This window comes from Poecilia reticulata, linkage group LG17 (genome assembly GCF_000633615.1).
Source record: "Poecilia reticulata strain Guanapo linkage group LG17, Guppy_female_1.0+MT, whole genome shotgun sequence".
In the NCBI taxonomy this organism is placed as follows: Eukaryota; Metazoa; Chordata; class Actinopteri; order Cyprinodontiformes; family Poeciliidae; genus Poecilia; species Poecilia reticulata.
Genome location: NC_024347.1, coordinates 7,307,939 through 7,328,635, shown reverse-complemented (window position 1 = coordinate 7,328,635; position 20,697 = coordinate 7,307,939). Strand labels below are relative to the sequence as shown.

General features: G+C 39.1%; 2 protein-coding genes across 2 annotated transcripts; one reads left to right on the top strand and one right to left on the bottom strand.

Annotated features, from left to right (window-relative positions):
* Positions 1–6,466: 6,466 nt before the first annotated feature.
* Positions 6,467–10,559, bottom strand: rps28 (ribosomal protein S28). The gene is made up of 4 exons (XM_008433436.1): positions 10,492–10,559; positions 10,161–10,208; positions 6,770–6,892; positions 6,467–6,583 (listed from the first exon to the last, which is right to left on the bottom strand). Exons 1-3 carry the CDS (start codon positions 10,528–10,530, stop codon positions 6,770–6,772), a joined length of 210 nt encoding a protein of 69 aa, XP_008431658.1. The 5' UTR covers positions 10,531–10,559; the 3' UTR covers positions 6,467–6,583.
* A 4,484-nt stretch (positions 10,560–15,043) lies between these two features.
* LOC103479158 (potassium voltage-gated channel subfamily V member 2) lies at positions 15,044–19,688 on the top strand. The gene is made up of 4 exons (XM_008433434.2): positions 15,044–15,837; positions 15,934–16,567; positions 16,760–16,885; positions 18,997–19,688. Exons 1-4 carry the CDS (start codon positions 15,311–15,313, stop codon positions 19,318–19,320), a joined length of 1,611 nt encoding a protein of 536 aa, XP_008431656.1. The 5' UTR covers positions 15,044–15,310; the 3' UTR covers positions 19,321–19,688.
* Positions 19,689–20,697: the final 1,009 nt, after the last annotated feature.

Here is a 20,697-nt window from a genome sequence, read left to right as displayed (position 1 = left end):
CAGTAACATAGATCATAAAGATAACATCTACAGTAGAGGTTTTCATTTATATTTCTGAAAATTATGAACATTTGTCACACTGTCATACAGTAAGACTCAATAGACTTAGTCCAGGGATCTCCAACTCCAGGGATTGAGGGCCAGTGTCATGCATCTTTTCCATCCGCCTCTGCTTCAACACACCTGAATCAGGTGATTAGCAGGACTCTGGAGAACTGGACTGCATACTGAGGAGGTGATCCATTTATTTCAGGTGTGTTGGACCAGGGACAAACCTGAAAGTTGCAGGATACCAGACCCCCAGGCCTTGAATTAAAGGAGAGTTGCATGGCTCCTTCTCACTATCTGCGGACTTTGGTATCCTTCAATTTTGGGTTATTTCATCCCCTTCTTACTTTCCATGTTCTTTCTTGAAGCACTCAATGTGCAATAAAGCATTGAATTTCTCCAAGGCATGGGTGGTGCAAAAGCAACATCTCTGGAAACGTTTCTTGCATTGACTGACCAGTAAGTGTCTTGGTCACATCTTGTCATAACAATTAAGAGAAGTGTCCATTTGAGATCTATTTCCATGACCTACAGGCCTTGTACCAAACCTTTGCATGAGATAATAAGTCACAACCCATGATGAGCAAATCGGTCGTTCCTCCTACGACACATTTGTAAAATAATATCTGAAAGGTAAATGACCTGTACTTGTATAGTTCTTTATCAAGTCCAAATGACCTGAAAATGCTTTTCACCACATTTAGCCATTCACACACACATTCCCACACTGATAGCAGTAAGCTACTATATTGTAGCTACAGCTTCCCTGGCTCAGTTTGACAGAAGTAAGGCAGTCATTCACTGGCACCACCGGCTCCTCTGACTACCACTGGCTGGCATGGCGGGTGAACTGTCCTCTTGATCAAGGTCACAATGACTAACAAACAAAGTGGGGGTTCTAGCAGGCAACCCACAAGACAAACTCCAACCTCCTAAACTACCATCACCCTGTTAACAAGTGTTCTTTTGGGATGGACCACCACCACTTCTTGAATCTGACCATGACTCTGTTCATTGAAGGATTTATGTCTACACCCATTGATCTACTGACATCAGTCTCTGTATAGTTCTTTCTCATCTTTGTTTCTATGAAAATATTGCTGTTTTTCTAGTGGATCAGCAGTTTCTCATCTTGTGTCGGAACCTCATTAGGATCTTCTTTATTTTGAAAGGGTACATCAGAGAGACAGCTGTCCCTTCATCATAAACATTTGCAGGTGGTAACAGAGTGCCACATGACTGTTGAAGGGGGAGATCATCCTCTTTTCCCATGAACTGATCATATGCATTCAAAATCAGGCATGGAAAACGGCCCATCTTCACCATATAGTCCATGTCTAAATCACCACTATGAAAATCAGTAAGGATTCCATTTTTCTCACAACTACATAGTTGTATGCTTTGTCTGGCCATCACTAAGTCCAACAGATCAAGAACCACACTCAAAATTAATCTTTAAAAGGAAGAAGTTAGGAATTGGAAGAATATGGTATGTATTTAAATAAGCGGACCTAGGTCAAACGTAGGTCCCATCGGTCACTATTGTGACCGTCAACATATTTACACAACCTGCTCTCACACCAAACAAATTTTTATAAATGCAAAGGTGTATATCATAACTAGACACTTTAAAGATGATGTGCACACCAAAAATCTTTGTTGTATGTTTATTTAAACATACATTGCTAGCCTCTTCTTTGGGAGGTTTGTGGCAGTCTTCTTCTCGCCAAGGTGCAACCAAGATATAATCAGCTCTGGTCATGTGATAATTTACTCTAAACATGTGATACTGCATAAGTATTATCCCAACACCCTAAACTTTCAATGTTTGCTGAACATTAACTGAAAATTTAACCAGGAAGCTTTTTAGAGTCCTTGAAAGTGAAAACATTTTTTTGGTCACTATTGTGACAGGTGGGGTGAAATGGGTTAAGGACGCAGTTCTCCGTCTCCAAATCCGGTTTCATTCACGCCGAGTTTACGTGCAGTGGCTTTATTGCCAGATCGATACTCCTCAACTTAGAAGATGCATCATATGAGTTTGAAAACATTTCTCTGTCGTGCCTGCTGCTAGCATGTACTTGTTCTAAATAAAAATTAACACTTTCTTCTTTGATTTCTAATTTTGACTTCCAACGATTCACTTCCTGCTAAAGAGCCCCCTGGTGGTTGAAGAAAAATCCACCGAAAAGCCGCACCGGGCTATAAGCCACATGGTTCAAAGCTTAGGAAAAAAGTAGCGGCTTATAGTCTGGAAAATGTGGTAGGTGAAATTGGATAATTTCCACGGCACACTAGTGCGTCGCAGCACAGTGGTTGAAAAACACTGCTCTAGCTGACAGGCTGCATGGAGATGCTGGTTTCATCTTCCAGCTGAACTTGATACAGGCACACTCTGCCAAAGGTACCAAAAGCTGCTTCAATCACCGTGGTGTTACTGTGCATGGTTGACCTAACCTTTAAACCCACAGATAAGATATTATCAAGGAGAAGATGAGAGACACCAGACCCAACGATGTAGATTACCTGGAGGCAGCTGTCCTGGGCTTTGCTCAGGACTAAGAGGCAGATAGAAATATCAACCTTCCTAAAGATCATAAACTCTGACATTGAAGATGATCTGTTCATCAAAGCTTCTGCTCCAAGTTAGAAAGTGGGACATTCACCAACATCGCCACTTCTCTGGACATGTTTCAGACCGACTGTCTATGCTGTCATCCCTTCAGACTCCTAGGATTTTACTCGCTGCGCCTCCACTTTTTTTTTTCTTCCACAGTGCATGCGTGCGTGCGGGCGGCCGGGCAGGCAGGCAGGCTGGCAGGCAGATTTCCACCGCTGGTGTTTTCTCCACACTGAGTCCGTCCTTGCAGACAGACGTAGAATGGCCTTGGCTGGATCTGTCTCTGCTCTCCAGACCTGTGTGTTATAGAGTGGGAACCCAGTGCTGAGCTGGTAAACACACACCGCCGACTGCTCTGAATGGATGTGTGTGTGAGCTGTTTGTGGCTCAGACAGATGATGTCCAGGTTTTGGAAGCTGAAGGAGACCTTGGTGACACTGATCTGTTTTCATGTGCACCAGCTGTTAAGTCCTCTGAATAACAATTTTTTTAACCCCACTCCTGTTTTTGTGGTTTTTAAATAAACCACCTAGTTTGTCCAAAAAAGAAAATGAATCCAGATGATGAAGAGGCATCAGATGAGCTGTGAGCTTGTACACTCCTTAATCTTAAAGCTAAACACCCTTTATTCAGGTTTGTTGTGTTTTTCTGACTTTTTAAAACAATGAAAGGAGTAGAAATGGTCTAAACTGAAAGAAAGTAGGTTAGGCTTCTTTTGGAAAGACGATGCAGACTCCAGTCATCTGCAGAAATGCTCAGATGACCCAGCAGTCGTCAGGTGGTTCAGAGATAGTCGAGAATCTGAGTGGAGCTGGTGGACCGGTTTGTGTCGTGGTGTGGAAACAAACTCAACTTAAATGTGAAAAAACAAAGGAGATGATTGCAGATTTTGAGAGTTGGGTTAAACACTGCTTTCATCGTGGGAGATAAAGGGGAGGTGGTAGAGGAATATTAATTCTTCAGTGGTCAAGATGCTGCAGATCTTCTAAGTGTGTTTTTGGATGTCATCTCTTCAGTCAGAGGCCTCAGACTGCTACAGGAGATCCTGAAGGCTTCAGCATCTACAACTATGAAGAAACTTGAACAAGTTAGGTTAATTGTTCCACTTGGATTAAGAAAGTGTTTTTCAACAGACAAATGGTTAAAATGTAAATTCCTGATCAATAGTTTGCATCCATCTCTTAAATTCACCTTAGCACCGTAAAGCAGCTTGGTAACATGGGAAACTAAAGTGGTTAAAAATCAGACCGGACTATAAGCCCGGTACCCAATTCTAATAATAAAATTGTGACCACAATTTATTAAATACTTTAAAGCTGCAGTAAGTAACTTTTATAGAAAATATTTGTTGAAGTTGTCACCATGTCATGACAGTATGGTATGAGACAAATATCTGAGAAAATTAATCCGTCTTCTCCCAGCGCCAACTAGAAACAACCAATCAGAGACTGGAGGCGGGTCTTAGCTCTGTCAGATCCTGTTGTGATTGCTCAAACTGGTTAGCATAGTCACTGATGACGGCGGATAAAAGGTTTTCCTGTAATGGTGAGTTGCTTCTCCACCATTAGCACAACGAGCAGAAAATAATGAGGATGATTTACAGCACTAAGACCCTCCTCCTCCTGGCTCTGATCGGTTGTTTTTGGTGAGAAGTGTTTTATTTCTTCAGATGGTAATAATAGCAGAGGTGGGGATAAAATGTATATTTTTACTAACTTACCTCATAACATGGTAAGTTAGCTCATAATATGGTGACAGTTTTTAATGTACAAAACATACCCTTTATGAAAGTTACGAACTGCACCTTTAATAAAAGTTAGTCACCAAATTGAGGAACCGTCATGTTTGACTTAAATATAATTTTATGTTGGATTCACCTGATTTTAAAAAAAACCATGGTTAGATACCAGCTAATATTAGCTATAGTGCTTGGTGTAATACGGGGTTCAGCCCCGCTATGAAGGCTAACAGATTCTGTAAATCTAAAAAAATTAATTATTCTCTAACATTGACTTAGATTATCTGACACAAGAGCCTACATTAGAAATGAAACAATGTAACATACATTATAARACTTATATTAYGTGTTATAACATTCACCAGCAAAGTTTACACAGGTGGTAAAGACTATTATTTATGTGTAATTCTCTCACTGTCAAAAGTAAGATACATCCCAAATCTTCCGTTTTTGTTTTGAAGGTTTTATAAAGACACGATTTGAGGAAGAAGTGGGGGATATCTTTAAAGAGAGACGGATTCACTGTAGCACGGATGAATCTCGGATCGGATTTTGGACTCAATCTCAGGTGAGGAATCACTCTGAAGCTAGAACTCATCGGCTGGAAAACATAGATATATATATGTACATACGTACATACGAACATACGAACATACATACATACATACATACATACATACATACATACATACATACATACATACTATTCAGTATTAATTATTTATTTGTAATTATTAATCATTATTTATTTGTGTTTGTATAGTTATATAAATATGTATTGATCTTACTAAATACATTTTTAAATAAATTATGAACGGCTGTGGGTTTTGTAATATGCTCGTCATCATACATCAATATCAGAATATTCCATTCCTATTCTATTGTTATTGCCCCCAAGCATATTTAAATATGCTGAACTATGTATTAAAAACATACAATTGTTTATAAATGTAGCTTTGATAGATGTTTGAATCAAATCAACTCTTATGTCTATGATTCTGTAGCTTTCGGTATACTTCTAAATCTGCTCCTTAGTCGCATCTTTTCGGGGTTGCTACTGCCTCTAGTGCCGTGGGGGTGGTAACACAACTAATATAATTACATTACTATATCAGAATACCGCAAAGTTTTTTATTTATTAATTTTTCATTCTCTTAAGAATATAGAGCTAATTAAATGATCTAAACAAGACCTTAAAGTGATTCCAGTTTCTCTCGATGGCCAACCTGTTGAAACTGTGGCAAATTTTAAATACCTTGGGTCGTTCCTGGACAGTTAGCTCAACTTTGCTGAAAACACCGACTATATTTTGAAGAACTGTTCTCAGAGACTCTACCTTTTAAGAAGACTTGGTGATCTTGGGGTGACCCAACTAGGCTCTAGTTGGGTCACCCCTGTCTTGAATTTGGGGGGACAAAACATATTTTATCATTACAGAAGGGTTCAGTGAGTGTGCATTTGAAACTGGTGGGTTCGGTACCTCAAAAAAGGTTAAGAACCACTGTGTTAGAATATTAGAATGAAACTATCTGCAGTGAAATAGAGTTGTGCTGCCCCCAGTTGGAGTGGCAAAGGAGTGAACAGCGTCTTTCCAGCAGGGGGCAGCACAACTCTACAATATTGCAGAGCAGAAGCTCAGGAAACTTACCCTGCAGACACAGCAGATCTGAATGACTGGCTGCTTTCCACTTGTGACAAGCTGCTGAGGGAATTAAAAATAAATATGTACAGCCAACAGGGAGGCGGATGCCAAGCCATTAAAGCCAAGTATTTTCCTGTAGGCAATTTGAACTAAAATGTTTGTGTTTTCAAACAATCACCAAGTTCACCATCTTTGAAAAGTTACTACAGTTGCAGTTTCTAGAACACCCATGTAAAAATCCTTCTGTACTTTGTCATATTTAATGTGGGAATGTTCTCCATCATATGTGCTTAAGTTATGTACAATATCACTAGGACAAAACATAATCATCACATATTTTTGGCATAATGATCAAACTTAAAATAATTTATTAGATGGATTTATTACAGAAGAAAGTTAAAAAAAACAAGAGTCAAACTTGTGAATACCCAAGTTTATTTCAAAACATTTGAACACGTTTAGAAATTGTGAACATGAGCTGTAGTCCCAGTGAGTAGAGCTGGAGCCACCGGATGTTCCATAGCTTCATCTTCCACTGTGAAAACAACAACTCAGTCAATCCATCTGATGACACAAAAAAAAGCAATGCAAGCCATCTGATGCTTTTATTCATTAAAACATCTGAATTGAAACGGCTAAACCCAACCGTGGCTGATTCTAAAATGTTGCCAGGTGTGAGCAGTTTAAATATCCAGATGTGGTTCCAGCTATTTGGTCTCACCTATCGCAGCCTCCTGGCTTCTCTCTCAGACTCCAGAAGTGTCAGCACATCTCCTTCTCTGACGGGGCCCTTCACGTTCCTGATGATGGAGCGGTTGCTGTCGTCCATGAACTCGACTCGGACCTGGAGGAAAAAACAACCTGCATGAGAAGCTGGAACTCCTCATCTTCATTTTGTTTCAACATTTTTGGTCACCGAGTGAAGCTAAAGCTCAATGGCAACAAGAACCCACTGGACTTCTGACTGAACTAAGTCAGCATGACTTCACTAATGTTTCATCCATAACCATGAGCCAGACTATATTTAGAAAAGTGTTGTCTTGAAAGTAGAACTGACGCAAAGCAAAGGTAAATTATGAAGGACAAGAAGAGCACCAGCAGAGGGCAGGAAGCTAACGTTGTTAGCCTGTCTCCCAGCAGGAAGTGGCTCTAAGCCACCAGAATCACCTCTGGAACTTTGGACCATTTCTGAGGAATCATTGAATATTTTAACAAAAAACAACAAAAAAGAACCCCACCATCTTAAAACCTGGAAATCTAAATAAAAAAAAGAAAAGAAAAAAAAAGCAAGCCACAAAAATCTCCATCTCCATTTTAAAAACCCAATTTCACCCTGTTTGAAACAGAAGAGTTTGCTGAGTGATTTGAAGCGATCAGGTGTTTACAGATCTAAAGGCATAAACAATTTTAAAAAGTTTTAATAGTATTGCGATGCCCCAGACTGTACGCTTTTCTTGGATCCAGTCACGACAGATGACAATCATGTGAACTTCACCTGTGTAAATATTTCTGACGTACATAGAATGAAAACAGGATATTCTGAAGATATTTTACAATTGGAAAATAAAAACTGAAAAGTCACCAAAAGTTCTCAAAATTATCAGTTGGAGTGGCAAACGAGTGAAATGACCTGTGAAGCTGATGGAAACTATGAGATGGAAAAAGTCATAGTCAAGTTGTGTCACACACGTTCTTTGTAATGAAATTATTTTAAAAGAAAAAGGCCAGAGCCTCACATTAGCATTGTTAGCATTGTTTTAGCGGCAGAAGCATCTTTGCTGTGAATGATCACATGTTCACCAAGGAATGGTTCTTACTGCATGTACTGCGGGAATTGGCCTGTCACGATAACACATTTTGCAGAGCGAATTGTCTAAAAAATTATTGCGATAAACAATAATATTGTTTCAAGATCTTTTGACACTGATTTAATGGAAATGACTAATAATGCATGCGATTTCCTGCCATAGGTAGATACACTTTATTTTCAAACAAACACATAACACTGGAACTGATAAACTAAATAAACAAAACCAAAAACAAAAATAAAATGGATTTTCAATCTCCATTAACAAAAAACGTACTTGAATAAAAACTAAACGACATAAAGCCAAAGTGGAAATAAATACTGCATTCAACCAAAAGAGTGCAGATTATGAAGTCTGTATACTATATGTCCCTTCAGTAATCACTAGATTTAAATAGAGAAGATGGGCACATCTGACTACCTAATGCTACACTACACGATTTGTTTGCCCCTATTTTCCCCTTATGACAATCTTAGCACGTTGGTCGCTGGTGGTTTCGTAACCGATCATCCTGTACTGTGTGGTGTGTTACGGTGGATCGTCGTGGCCGCTCCGATCTAAATCAGGGATTTCCCCCAACTGGAAGCGTCAATGCAGCCCGTTGAATGTGACAGGTAGCCAATCAGAAAGCGCGGATTCTCCTCGTGCTTTCTGAGGGGAAATTACGGAGGGGAATCTCAAACAGCTGACACAACGCAACCCGAAGTCCAGCTGACATCGGAGATGATTTGTGGATTATTCAACATTTCGTGCAAAGAACATACAAATGACAAGGGGAGGAGTTGGAGCCAAATTGCTACCGCAGTTGATGAACCCGGTAACTTTTCAGCTGTTCTTCGTTAACGTGACATAAATAGGTTATGATTTTCATTCAGTCAGGACTTTACACTGACTCGGGCCACAAGCATCACAGGTAGATTCTAGTAAAGCATTGATTAATGCCTGGTTTTAAAATTAGTTAACTGGACTTGTAGCCATTATTTTGTGCCCATGTGGCTGGACACCACACGTCACGACGAACCCGATGGAACCGTTATACCTGGGATTTCTGTCAGGTTTTGAAAATGGGTCGACAGTCCGCTAACCACTCGTGTAGTGTGCGCTGGACATTACACTAAGAAAGAGCACCGGAGTTGAGCCTTTTTTCATTCAGTGTCATCAACAGGAAGAAAAAAGGCAGGAAGAGACGATAAAGCTGATAATTAAAATGAGGTCGATAGGTTTCATTTATCGTGCCATTAATTGATTTATTGTTTCTCATGACAGGCCTAACGGGAATTAACTCTTAATTTGAGTTTTTTTATCAATTACTAATATTGTATAAAAAGTGGTTAAATGAAAAATATTTTTTCCGATTATTTGTCAGAATAATCAATAAAATACTCGATTACTAAAATAATCATTAGCTGCAGCTCTACTGATTATGGTTCTTTTTAATTTTGGACCAAACAACTTGGTAAATATTGGGGCTGCTTGACACTAAATATTGTAGCTCAACAATAATGATGAATATGACTATCATAATGTTCTTCACCACACTCTTTTTCCATCATCATGATGAACACAACACACCAAAAATCTAATCATTTCTGATCTATAATTTACGTCAGTTTTGGTTATAAAGCCCAGAGGAAGTCCATCCAAGTGCCCACATTTGTCTGGAAATATGAATTTAAGGTATGGGACCTAATGCATAAGAGCCTTTATACAAGCCGTCTTTACTGCTCTGATATTGCACTTTCAATATGACATCATCTACAATGTGGTACAATCTAAAGATATAAGAAATTGAGATGTAACCAAATAACTTTAAGTTACATTTTGCTTTAAGATGTCTGAAATAACGTTCATTTGAGAAGACTACAATTAGGAAATATGAAACTATAAGTCAGTGCTCTGAGCAAAAATATCAATACTTCTTCCATGAATTAAAATATGGTCAATATTATAAGTACTACGTATCAAAGACTGTAAATATTAAATGGCTGATAAATGGAAATGACAAGCCCCAATATCAAAAGGACCATTTTTAATGCTATATTCAATGCTACCCTACTTCTGTCATCTCAGTCTAGTTACAGATAGAAAATAAAGCTTAGAAAGCTTCATTTTCTGTGGGCATAAAGTTAAGAGTGAATGACAGAAATTCCTCTAACACAATTAACGACATTTCTGTTTCTAAAATGCATGATGGGATGAGGGAAACGCCAACAACAGGCATGATTCAGTATAAATACACTGCTGAAGTCTTTACAGTCGAGATAAGTTCAAGAAGCTAACTGGTGGAGAACAATGCTAACATACCTGTGTACACTGGCCCTGAGAACCGGTTCTTCCGAGGACCTTTGTGACCTAGAAAATAAAACATCGGGGAACATGAATAAAACAGTTTCATTTATGACCTAAAACACAAACATAATGTGGAAACATCAGCTCGCAGACAAGAAACTGTAGCACGGACAGGCCTCCATGATGGGAGCGCGACATCCGGACAGTTGCTTTCCATTTAACAAAAAAACAAACAAAAAACTTTACTTAGCCTTAAAATACTTTTACCAACCGAGTCAGCATGTATTCATAAAAACTTAAGTCCAAACAAACGACATTTTTACAACAGTCTGATGGGTTTTCTTACTCTAGCAAGCTTGATCGGCTGCACGCGGCTGGCGTCCATGTTGTCAGGTTTTACCAGAAAGGAAGTCACGTGGTGCGAGGAGGGTATATATCCACACTGGGACTTCGAATTAGTTCTTGATTATTGTTTTTAGATTAAATAAGAGCGTTATATATAACATTAAAATAAATTTGAATGCATGTAAATGTCTATCGAACAGACAAATTCTAAACCTTAAGATGTATATTTTAAAATTAGTATTTGACTTTTCAACTTCCGTTTCCGGTACCGGAAAGACTTTGTGTTACCGTAAATAAAGTAAAATAAGTCTTGAACAAAACAATGGTTTTCTCTACTAATATTTTTACGTTTTTTCCCTCGTTTTATTCATTAAAATTAACATATTAGTTATAGGAAATATTGTTCAAAAGAAAAAATAGTTTTTATTCAAACGTTTTAAGGAATACACGTCATTACAATTAATTTGCAATGTGTATAAAATTAGGTGGACATTTTGTCTTAATAACATTAATATGGAGTTTCTGTTCTTTGTGTTTTAAAAATAGACCAAAAGTTATGTGAAAAATGGGTGACTGTGTTATTGACCGTTCTTGTCCGTAACCTCCAAATGTTTTTAACAGTTGCACAAAGAAAATAACAGCTGGTCGGCAGGGGTGACAACTTTAACAAATAAGGAAAAAACATATTTTTTATTAAAGTTATGTACTGCAGCTTGAATAAAATGTAACTACATAGCATTTTTGAAAAGTCTGGATTGCTTTATGTGTAGTTGCATGTTGCTTTTGACTGTTGCTCATGGGGAGAGACATTTCAGTAATCTAAAATTAATAGAAAAAAATTAAGCAACCTACTTGCATACTGGATGTGGACTGTTGGATGTTAAATTCATAAGCAGTAAATATTGTGCTAATTATCGGTACTGAACCAAATAAAGCAAGACAGATGCAAGCCTTTAAAATTGTGAAGCTTTTTATAGGTCAAAAAGACTCAAAAAAAATATAACAGCAGTTGCGTGGGGGGCCCAATAAAATTTTTGTTAGGGGACCCAAGATTTCTGGCAGCGCCCCTGCTCCACATTAAAGGGGGGCAGGAGAAGACTCAGCAACTCCCAGTCACACGTGAAAGCTTCTTTCTATCAAAGATCTTAACCACAACAGAGCAGAACCTTGAATACCTACCCAATTCTCCAAGGCTCGACTGCAATGGCCTTTGTTCTGCCCCAGGCTGGAAGTTGGAAATGTCTTAATTAGTTTAAAAAAGTTCTATAGTATTAATTTATCTGTATTTTATTTTGAAAGAGAATTTTGAGATATTAGTGCATTGTGGGTAGCAGAGGCAGTTGCAGTTTGGAATACCTGTTCATAGAGAGAAAGCCTGCCTGTTAATGTATAAACTTCACCTCCTGTGTTGTCAATCTTTTCTTACACCTCCGAAAACAATGGCTGTAAGTTCAATCTATGTTCTGTTTGGTGTTAGATGTTCTGTTAGTTTATTTTGAGATTGCTAAGTTCCTTGCACGTAGAGAGTTAATCACAACGGGGCTCTTTAAGTTCGATGACACCCCTGAAAATTTCAGGGCATGGAAGTCATCATTTTCGAATGCAACTGAAGACATAGACCTCACATATAGTCAAGAGTTGGATCTCCTAGTGAAATGGCTCGGTAAAGAGTCCTCAGAGCATGTCAAGAGAATCAGAGCTGTTTATACCACTAACCCCAAAGCTGCCCTTCATTTAGCATGAGACAGGTTAGAAGAATGTTACACTACACCAGAAGAGGTAGAAAATGCTTTGTTTAAAAAACTAGACAGCTTCCCTCACCTTACAAATAGAGACAATGTAAAACTCAGGGAACTAGGAGATTTGCTCCTAGAGCTGGAGGTTGCAAAAAATTAATCTTATCTCGCAGGCCTCGCTTACCTCGACACACCACAAGGTGTTAAGCCCATAGCGGAAAGGCTACCTCCAAGTTTGGAAGATAAATGGCTTCACGCAGGTTCAAAATACAAGCAAAAATATCAAGTAACATTCCCTCCCTTCTCATATTTTGTGAAGTTTGTCCAAGAGGAGGCAAAGGCGAGAAACGATCCAAGTTTTGTGACACGCAGCAACCAACCTTTCAACAGAAGTGAGAGACCATCATTTAAACAGACTGGCTACAAACCTCCTCTAACTGTAAACAGAACAGAGGTCAGTACAACCACTCTTCCTAGTACGAAAGAGGAGGATCTAACGCGTTACTGCCCAGTCCACAGGAAATCACATCCACTTGCAAAATGCAGAGCTTTCCGGATCAAACCAATTCAAGAAAGACGAAACATACTCAAAGAACACAGACTGTGTTTTCGTTGTTGTTCTCCTACGCACACAATAAAGGACTGTGATATGAATGTTAGTTGTGAGGAGTGCCAAAGTGAAAAACATTGCTCTGCCATGCACCCTGATGTGATTCAACAACTCCGGCCAGAAAGCACACCTGAACCAGAGCCTCAGCTCCAAGACAACACGCCACCTGAGGTAACGTCATGGTGCACTGAGATCTGCTGTAAAGGCTGTCCCCCACGTTCTTGCTGTAAGGTATGCCTAGTTCGAGTGTTCCCTAAAGCTCAACCAGAACGCTCTGTCAAGATGTATGTGATCCTTGACGATCAGAGCAATTGCTCACTGGCTCGTCCCTAATTCTTTGAGCTGTTTGGCATCCAGGGAAGTCATCTGACATACCATTTGAGAACATGTGCTGGTCTAACTGAAATGTGTGGCAGGAAAGCAGTCGGGTTCCAAATAGAGCCAGTAGGTGGAGGCCCATGTCTAGACCTCCCTCCTCTCATTGAATGTGATGAGATAGTGTTTAATAGAGATGAAATACCTACACCTGAAGTTGCTCTGGCCCATGCTCATTTGAAACACCTCGCTCCTCTCATACCAAAGTATGATCCAGATACTGAGATAACAGTTTTACTCGTCAGAGACATCATACAATTGCACAAAGCACGAAAACAAGTAAATGGACCCCCCTGTGATCCCTTTGCCCAGTGCCTGGATTTGGGTTGGGTAATTGTGGGGGAAGTATGCCTCAACGCTCTTAAGCCAACTGTCAATGTCTACAAAACTCACAGTCTCTCCAACGGATGTCTATCTCTCTTCAGTCCTTGTCCTAACAGCATCAGCCTTAAAGAAAAACCATGCTACGGCGGGGAGCACAAGAATAACTCTGTTAAACACAGTTCAAAACTTAATGTGGCAAAAGAAAAGCTTGGAGAAAAAGTTTTTGAGCACACAGAGAATGATAACCAGCTTGCCCTATCCTTTGAGAATGAGACAATCCTAAAGATAATGGAAAAGGAAGTTCATCAGGATGAAAATAACAACTGGGTCGCTCCTTTACCGTTCAAGTCCTCTCGCTTGCCACTTCCAAATAACAGAGATCAAGCACTGTCTAGACTCAGCTCACTGAGACGCAACTTAAACAACAAACCTCAAATGAAAGAACAGTTCTCAGAGTTTATGGACAAGCTGTTCAAAAACCATCATGCAGAGATCGCTCCACCCCCTGTCGACAACACTGAATGCTGGCACCTGCCCATTTTCGGGGTCTACCATCCTCAGAAGCCCGGTCAGATATGGGTAGTTTTCGACTCTAGTGCAGAGCAGTGTGGTGTGTCAATAATACCCTCCTTGGTGTGCTGATTTGGTTTAGGAAAGAGCTCATTGCAGCTACTGCTGACATCCAGCAGGTGTTTTACGGATTTCTAGTCTCACCAGAACACAGAGATTATTTGAGATTTTTGTGGCATAAGGACAACGACTTAGCAAAGGAGGTCCAGGAGTACCGTATGCCTTTATACTTTCTCATTATGCAACACTCCACTGTTGAAGAAAAGGAAAGGTTCCAAACATCACCACAGAAAAACAATGTGAAAAGGAATGTTTGGAACATATTGATTTCCATTTAACTAAAAAAAAACTTTTGGGAACATATTGTGGTATATCTTACAGTTTATGGATAATAGGGATGACAGGATGAATGAAAAATTAAAAATGTGCCATGTTGGTACAGTCTTATGAAGAATAACCAACATGCCTTGGTACATTCTTGATAAGAATGTACCAAGGCATGTTGGTACATTCTCATGTTGGAAATGAGAATGAATTTCCAACATGAGTCCCAAACACACAGCTATTGAAACTGCTAATTGATTTTAGAAAAACAAAGTAAAATAACTAGAATGGGCATGTCAAAGACTTCACATGTATCCAATTGAAAATGGAAAGAACTTAAGAGGAGTGTAACACTCTTTAATTTATGTATGTATGAATAGAAGTAAGTCATTCAAAGTTATTTTTTTCATTTTAACTTTAAAGCATACATTTGATATGATATTATCAGTTTAGCAAAGGGATTAAATTGTACAATGACTACAGTGGCATTAGCATGTACAGTACGTAGCCTTGTCTGCAATACTGTCTGATGACATCACTCTTACCGCCTTCTTGCGCTCTGAGAACTCAAAGCCCTAAATCACAGTACTAATCCCAGTGAACAGTATTTTTAACTTGCTCTGGGACAGAGAGAACATCAATAGGATTACAGAATCAGAGAAGGCACTGAATCCTTAACATATGCTGCTGATCTTCATGCTCACTGATTCAAAAGATTGGTATCATTTTCTTCAGCTGTATTTCACCCACAGGCAAGATGATTTTGAGGTATAATATTTTGCTTATGTGATTCTCATGGAATTTTCTTGCGGTTTTTTATCAACTTGATCCTAACTTGGCACAAAACCTTCAGCTGGTTGTACTGCTAAGGAGCGGGCACAATGGCAGCCATAAAGCCCAAGCTGAAGGCGCTGAAAAAGCGTCGCTCCAGTCTTTTTGCCAGTGTGAAGCGGGATCTGAGCTTTTCACAGAGCGCAGAAGAAGAAGAATATGTATTTCCCTTTTCACAGGACAGCTCGGTAAAACCATGGACTTCGATGGACAACCTCGACAGTCCGGATGGGAAAAAAATAAAGGCGGAAAATTTGCCCAACCCAAGAAGATCAAACATTGTCAACCTAAATATAGGTGGAAAAATATTCCACATCCCAAAGCACTTGGCTCTCCGATATCCAAGGACCAGGATCGGAACCCTTGCTTTGTGTGATGATCCGGTGAAGCGGCTCACTCTCTGTGATGATTATAATGTTGTGAGCAATGAGTTCTTCTTTGATAGAGACCCTATGTTTTTCCATTATATATTTCACTTCTACTGCAGCAATGTCCTCTGGGTGATGGACAGCCTCTGTCCTGTCAACTTTGAGGAAGAGATGTCATTTTGGGGACTGAAACTGAAAGACACTCCAAGGTATTCTTCACATGCTTTGTATTCAAAACCTTTATTGTTGTGTGTGTATTTTAAGGAGAGCTAATCATTATACTCTTGTGAAAATGTCTTTCTCAGGTGCTGTCGGATATTATTTGAGGAGAAGGTGGATGACATTAGAGACCAACTGAAGGTTAACCAGGAGCTGATTGATGAGATTAAACCTCACCAGGATGAGGAATGCTACAAGACCATGTTTCTAGGAGGTTTGCGAAAGATTCTCTGGGATTTGATGGAGAATCCGTACTCCTCCCTACCAGCCAAAGCCTTTGCTGTGTTCTCCAGTCTTTTTGTTCTCATCTCCATTGTTGCCATGACAATGAACACCGTACAGGAACTTAGGGAATACAAAGTTGCAGGCAAAACCTTCATGGAATGGGTGGAGATTGCTTCCATCCTCTTCTTCACTCTAGAATATTTTTTACGTCTAGTCACCACATCCAACATCAAACATTTTTTGAGGAGTGCCCTCAATTTTGTTGATGTGGTCGCTGTCATGCCCTACTTTCTCCAGATAATCTTTGAGACATTTGTTATAGATGCAGAAGATGCTAGTGCACAAGAAGATCTGAAAGCCATGTCACGAGTCAGTAAGGTCAGCAAGGTGCTCAAAGTGGTCAAGCTGATGCGAATCTTTCGTATCCTGAAACTTGCTCGTCACTCCACTGGCATGAGGGCCTTCGGTTTCACCATCCGCCAGTGCTCTGAGCAGGTATGGACTCAAGGTTCAAAACATACATAGTCATCATTGGAAGATTTTTATTTGTGTGGAATTCAACAAAACTGGAAGGCTACTCAATGCAAAGAAGGGAAAAACACAACACGTTATATATCAGATTGTAGAAAAACACCTTATCTGCAATAGGAGCAGGCAGCTGGTAACGTGTTTCTCATAAAATCGCAGGTATGCTGTCTGTTTCTCTTCATCGCCATGGGCATCTTCACCTTCTCTGCTCTCATGCATTCTGTTGAGGTGGATCAGCCTGGGACGCCATTCAGCAGCATACCAGATGCCTGGTGGTGGGCCGCAGTGAGTCAAGCCCAAACATTAACCTTTTTGCAACAACCTCTTGGTTATCAATCAATCAAATTTTATTTGTAAAGCACATTTCAAAGCACATTTCAGCAACAGGGCATTTCAAAGTGCAAATAAACACAAAGTCATGCAACATAGAATCAACAATTGAATCATCACCATCATTAAATTCTTAATCTGTTATGTTTCAAAAGCACCTCCAAACAGGCGGGTTTTTAGTCTAGATAAACTCAATGTTTCAGCCATTTTTCAATAATCAGAAAGTTTGTTCCAGATTTTCCCTTATCATTAAAAGGGGAAAAAAACTTTTCAGTTCAGTTTGATTTATTTATATAGCAGTAGTTCTGAAAAAAATGTTACACACAAACAGGTACAATTTCTATCTGCTTGTCACCAAAACAATTTATATAAGAAGAATTTGTTCCAGTGCCATTAAATCCACTAAAGACAAATTCATATTATATGAAAAGCAGTTCATTGTTGTTTAATTATAATGTAACAGAAACTGAGTTGATGATAAAATCCCATTTATCACTTACAGTATCTTGAGCAAGGACAAAGTGACTTTACACAAAAACATCTTCCTTTGTAACAGAGGGAGCTAAAACGGCAAACTTAGTTACTTGGCTGTGCTATAAAATGCCACTACATAGCTGGAAAATACACAATGCTGCTTCTTTAAAAAGTAGAAGGGATGTACAGGACAGAAACTTACTGAACCATCAGTAAGCCTATATAGCCTGAGAGCTACTGTAAGTGGTGTGATGGGGACACAAAGGACTATGAGTTTGTCAAGATTAATATATAGTAAAACTATATAATTTCACTGTTAAGTTCTTGAGGAGTAATTACATCCCCAAAGTGGAGGGAGCTAACAACCTCGTGAGATGTCACAGTTTTAACTGATTTTAGTCATTTAAAAAAACTCAAACTGAAAATGTTCCACCAGTAGGCTACAGCACTGTGTTAGCAGATATTAATAGTCTACAACTCCACAAGAGGTTGCTGTAAAGTTTGGTGCTTTTTGTTTTACATTGCATTTGTAGGACAAGTCATAGATGACACTAAGGTTCTTTACATTATCACTAAACATCACACTGATACCCTTCAGAATAAGTGACTCGCAAGCAGTTTGTATCTCAGGTGCTCAGGTGCAAAGACATGTATTTTCTAACTTAAGAAAGTGGTTCTCATCACACTATTATTTATTGAACAAACAATAACTATAAAAGGATAGATGACTTGATAATTGGATTTAGCTATCACTAGATAAACAAAGCTGAACGTCCAATAATTCTATCAAATGGAGGTATGTATAGTTAATGTGAAGTAAAGAGGATTGGTGTGAGTATTAAAACCCTGGGAGACTCCATAACTAACTCTGGCAGATAAGTAACCTTTCTTAATAAGCATAAACAAACTCTAACATCTACATATGGTTTAAACCAGCCTATTTCTATTGCCTATTATTTTGCATCTTAAATATAAAAAAAATATGGATTTATGAACAGACAGATGCAGAAGTGAAAAATTCAAAGCCTGGTTCGTCTTATTAAGGAATTTTTTCATTGCCATTGAGCAGAGACCCACAATATGATTTTGCAGTAAGTTTTAAATTATTTTAGACTTTAAAATATGTCATCTATTCACAGTGCCACCATTTCTGGATTTATTTTAATGGATTGAAATAAAATCACAAAAATAAAATGTTTTAGTTCTCTAAAACATTTTATTATTTATTATGTCTGCCATTTTAAAATCTTTATCAGCTTTCTGGGTTTGAAATTCCGTGTTCCCCCTCTCTTCTCCAATTTAAAGATTGGGGATTTATTTAGCTGTTATTCATGTGTCTAAAACCTGAAGTACAGGTTTAATACTTTCATTGGTAGCATGAAGCTGCAGGTAGGTAGTGCTACATTGATTTATTTAATGTAGGGTAGTTAAGACTGAGTACTCTCAGTCTTAGCTTTGAGGACAGTTTCTAAACTAAAACTAAAAACCAATCAGATCTCATGGAATGATGGAAGTTAAAAGTTAGGTGGGGACAAAAGGTAAAAAGTGCATGTGGGTGTCTGAAAGCTGACGCTGCTTTCTCCTTCCTGTAGGTGAGCATCTCTACTGTTGGTTATGGAGATGTCATCCCAGTCTCCTACCTTGGCCGCTGTGTGGCGTTTGCCTGCATCTCTTTTGGCATCATTCTTAATGGAATGCCCATCTCCATTCTGTTCAACAAGTTCTCTGACTACTATGCCAAACTGAAGGAGCAGGAATATTCATTTTCCAACACGGAACGCACATTCCAGCTCCAGAGACGGTTGCGACGTAAGTTTGACCGCTGCTTCGAACCACCGCCTGAAGATTCTGATGATGACATTCACTATCGACCCAGTGGAAGACATACTGACTTTGACTACGACTTTGATGATTGAGACTTTGCTGCCTAATTGTATCATCTTTAACCCAAAATGGCCTTATCACTCATGGGTCTGGACAATATAAAGACCCCATCTGCCTGGATTGCTGAGCCTAGGAGCTGATCTGATTAATCTAAGGGGAGGACACGGAAGCAGCAGCACACAGAGATAAGCTGTAAGCTGTGGCTTTGCAATTGGTCCTGCTAAACCCTTTGGGTGACAGATCATTCCTCTGTCAGGTGGACTGGGTTCCTCCTCTAGACAGTCTGTTATCTGCTTCCAAGGATAGCCCTGTCTGCAACTAATGCTGACTAAATTCAAATGGATGTCAAGGATTTCAAGTTCCAATATTACACAATGAATAAAGCAGTGTTAAATCATACTGTTGAATTTTTTATTGAAAGTATTTTTCATGAAATGTGCTTTTCTATCCTTTAGTATACTTAGCCTGTCTCTGCAAGAGAAAGTGTTTTTTTTTTACCTTTTCAAAATCTTTGGCAAATACGGCATAAAGAATTTGCTTCCTTACTAATTTCTTCTGCACTTTAATGTTTCAGATCGCCAAACAAATTTTTGTATGTAAATTAACCTCTGTGAATGCAAAAAACAGTTTTAAATAATATTTTTACTTATGAGAAGAAAAAAAAAACGTGAAATAGGCTAGAACATCTTGAAAGGCAACACATGGCCTTTCACAGAGCAGAAACAAACACATTGACATATATCAGTCTGGAAAGAGTTACAAAGCAATTTTGTAGGATTTGGGACACCAGGATACCAGTAAGAAACATTTTTTCAAATGGAGGAAAGCTGAAACAACAGTGAACCATTTCAGGAATAATAGACCTACCAAAAGAACTCAACCAATAACTCATCAAGGACATTACAGTAGAACCCCAAATGACTAACTTAAGGTCAGCATTCACAATTCCACAGTAAGAGGAAACCTGGGCAGCAAGAGCATCCACAGTGGAGTGCCAAGGCCAATCCACTGCTGACCAAAGCAACTCACAGGCCGATCTCTCATTCACAAGAAGAACTTTGGGAAGATATTGTGTGGACTGACGATACAAAAGTGGAACTTTCTGGAAGGCATGCATGGAATCACGTGTAAAACTAAGACTGCATTCCTGAAAAAGAGCATCATGTCTACAGCTAAGCACAGAGGTGTTAGTGTGATGGTCTGAGGCTTTATCACTGCTTCAGGACCTGGATGACCTATTGTATTTAAAGGAACCATAAATTCTGCTTTTCAGAGGAAACTCCAGCAGGACAATGATCCAAAGTACAACTGCAGGTTCACCTCTGAAAGGAAACAAACAACATTCAGGGTAGAGTCTAGATGTAAGTCCAACTGAGACCCCATAGCAGAACTTTAAACAGACCATTCAT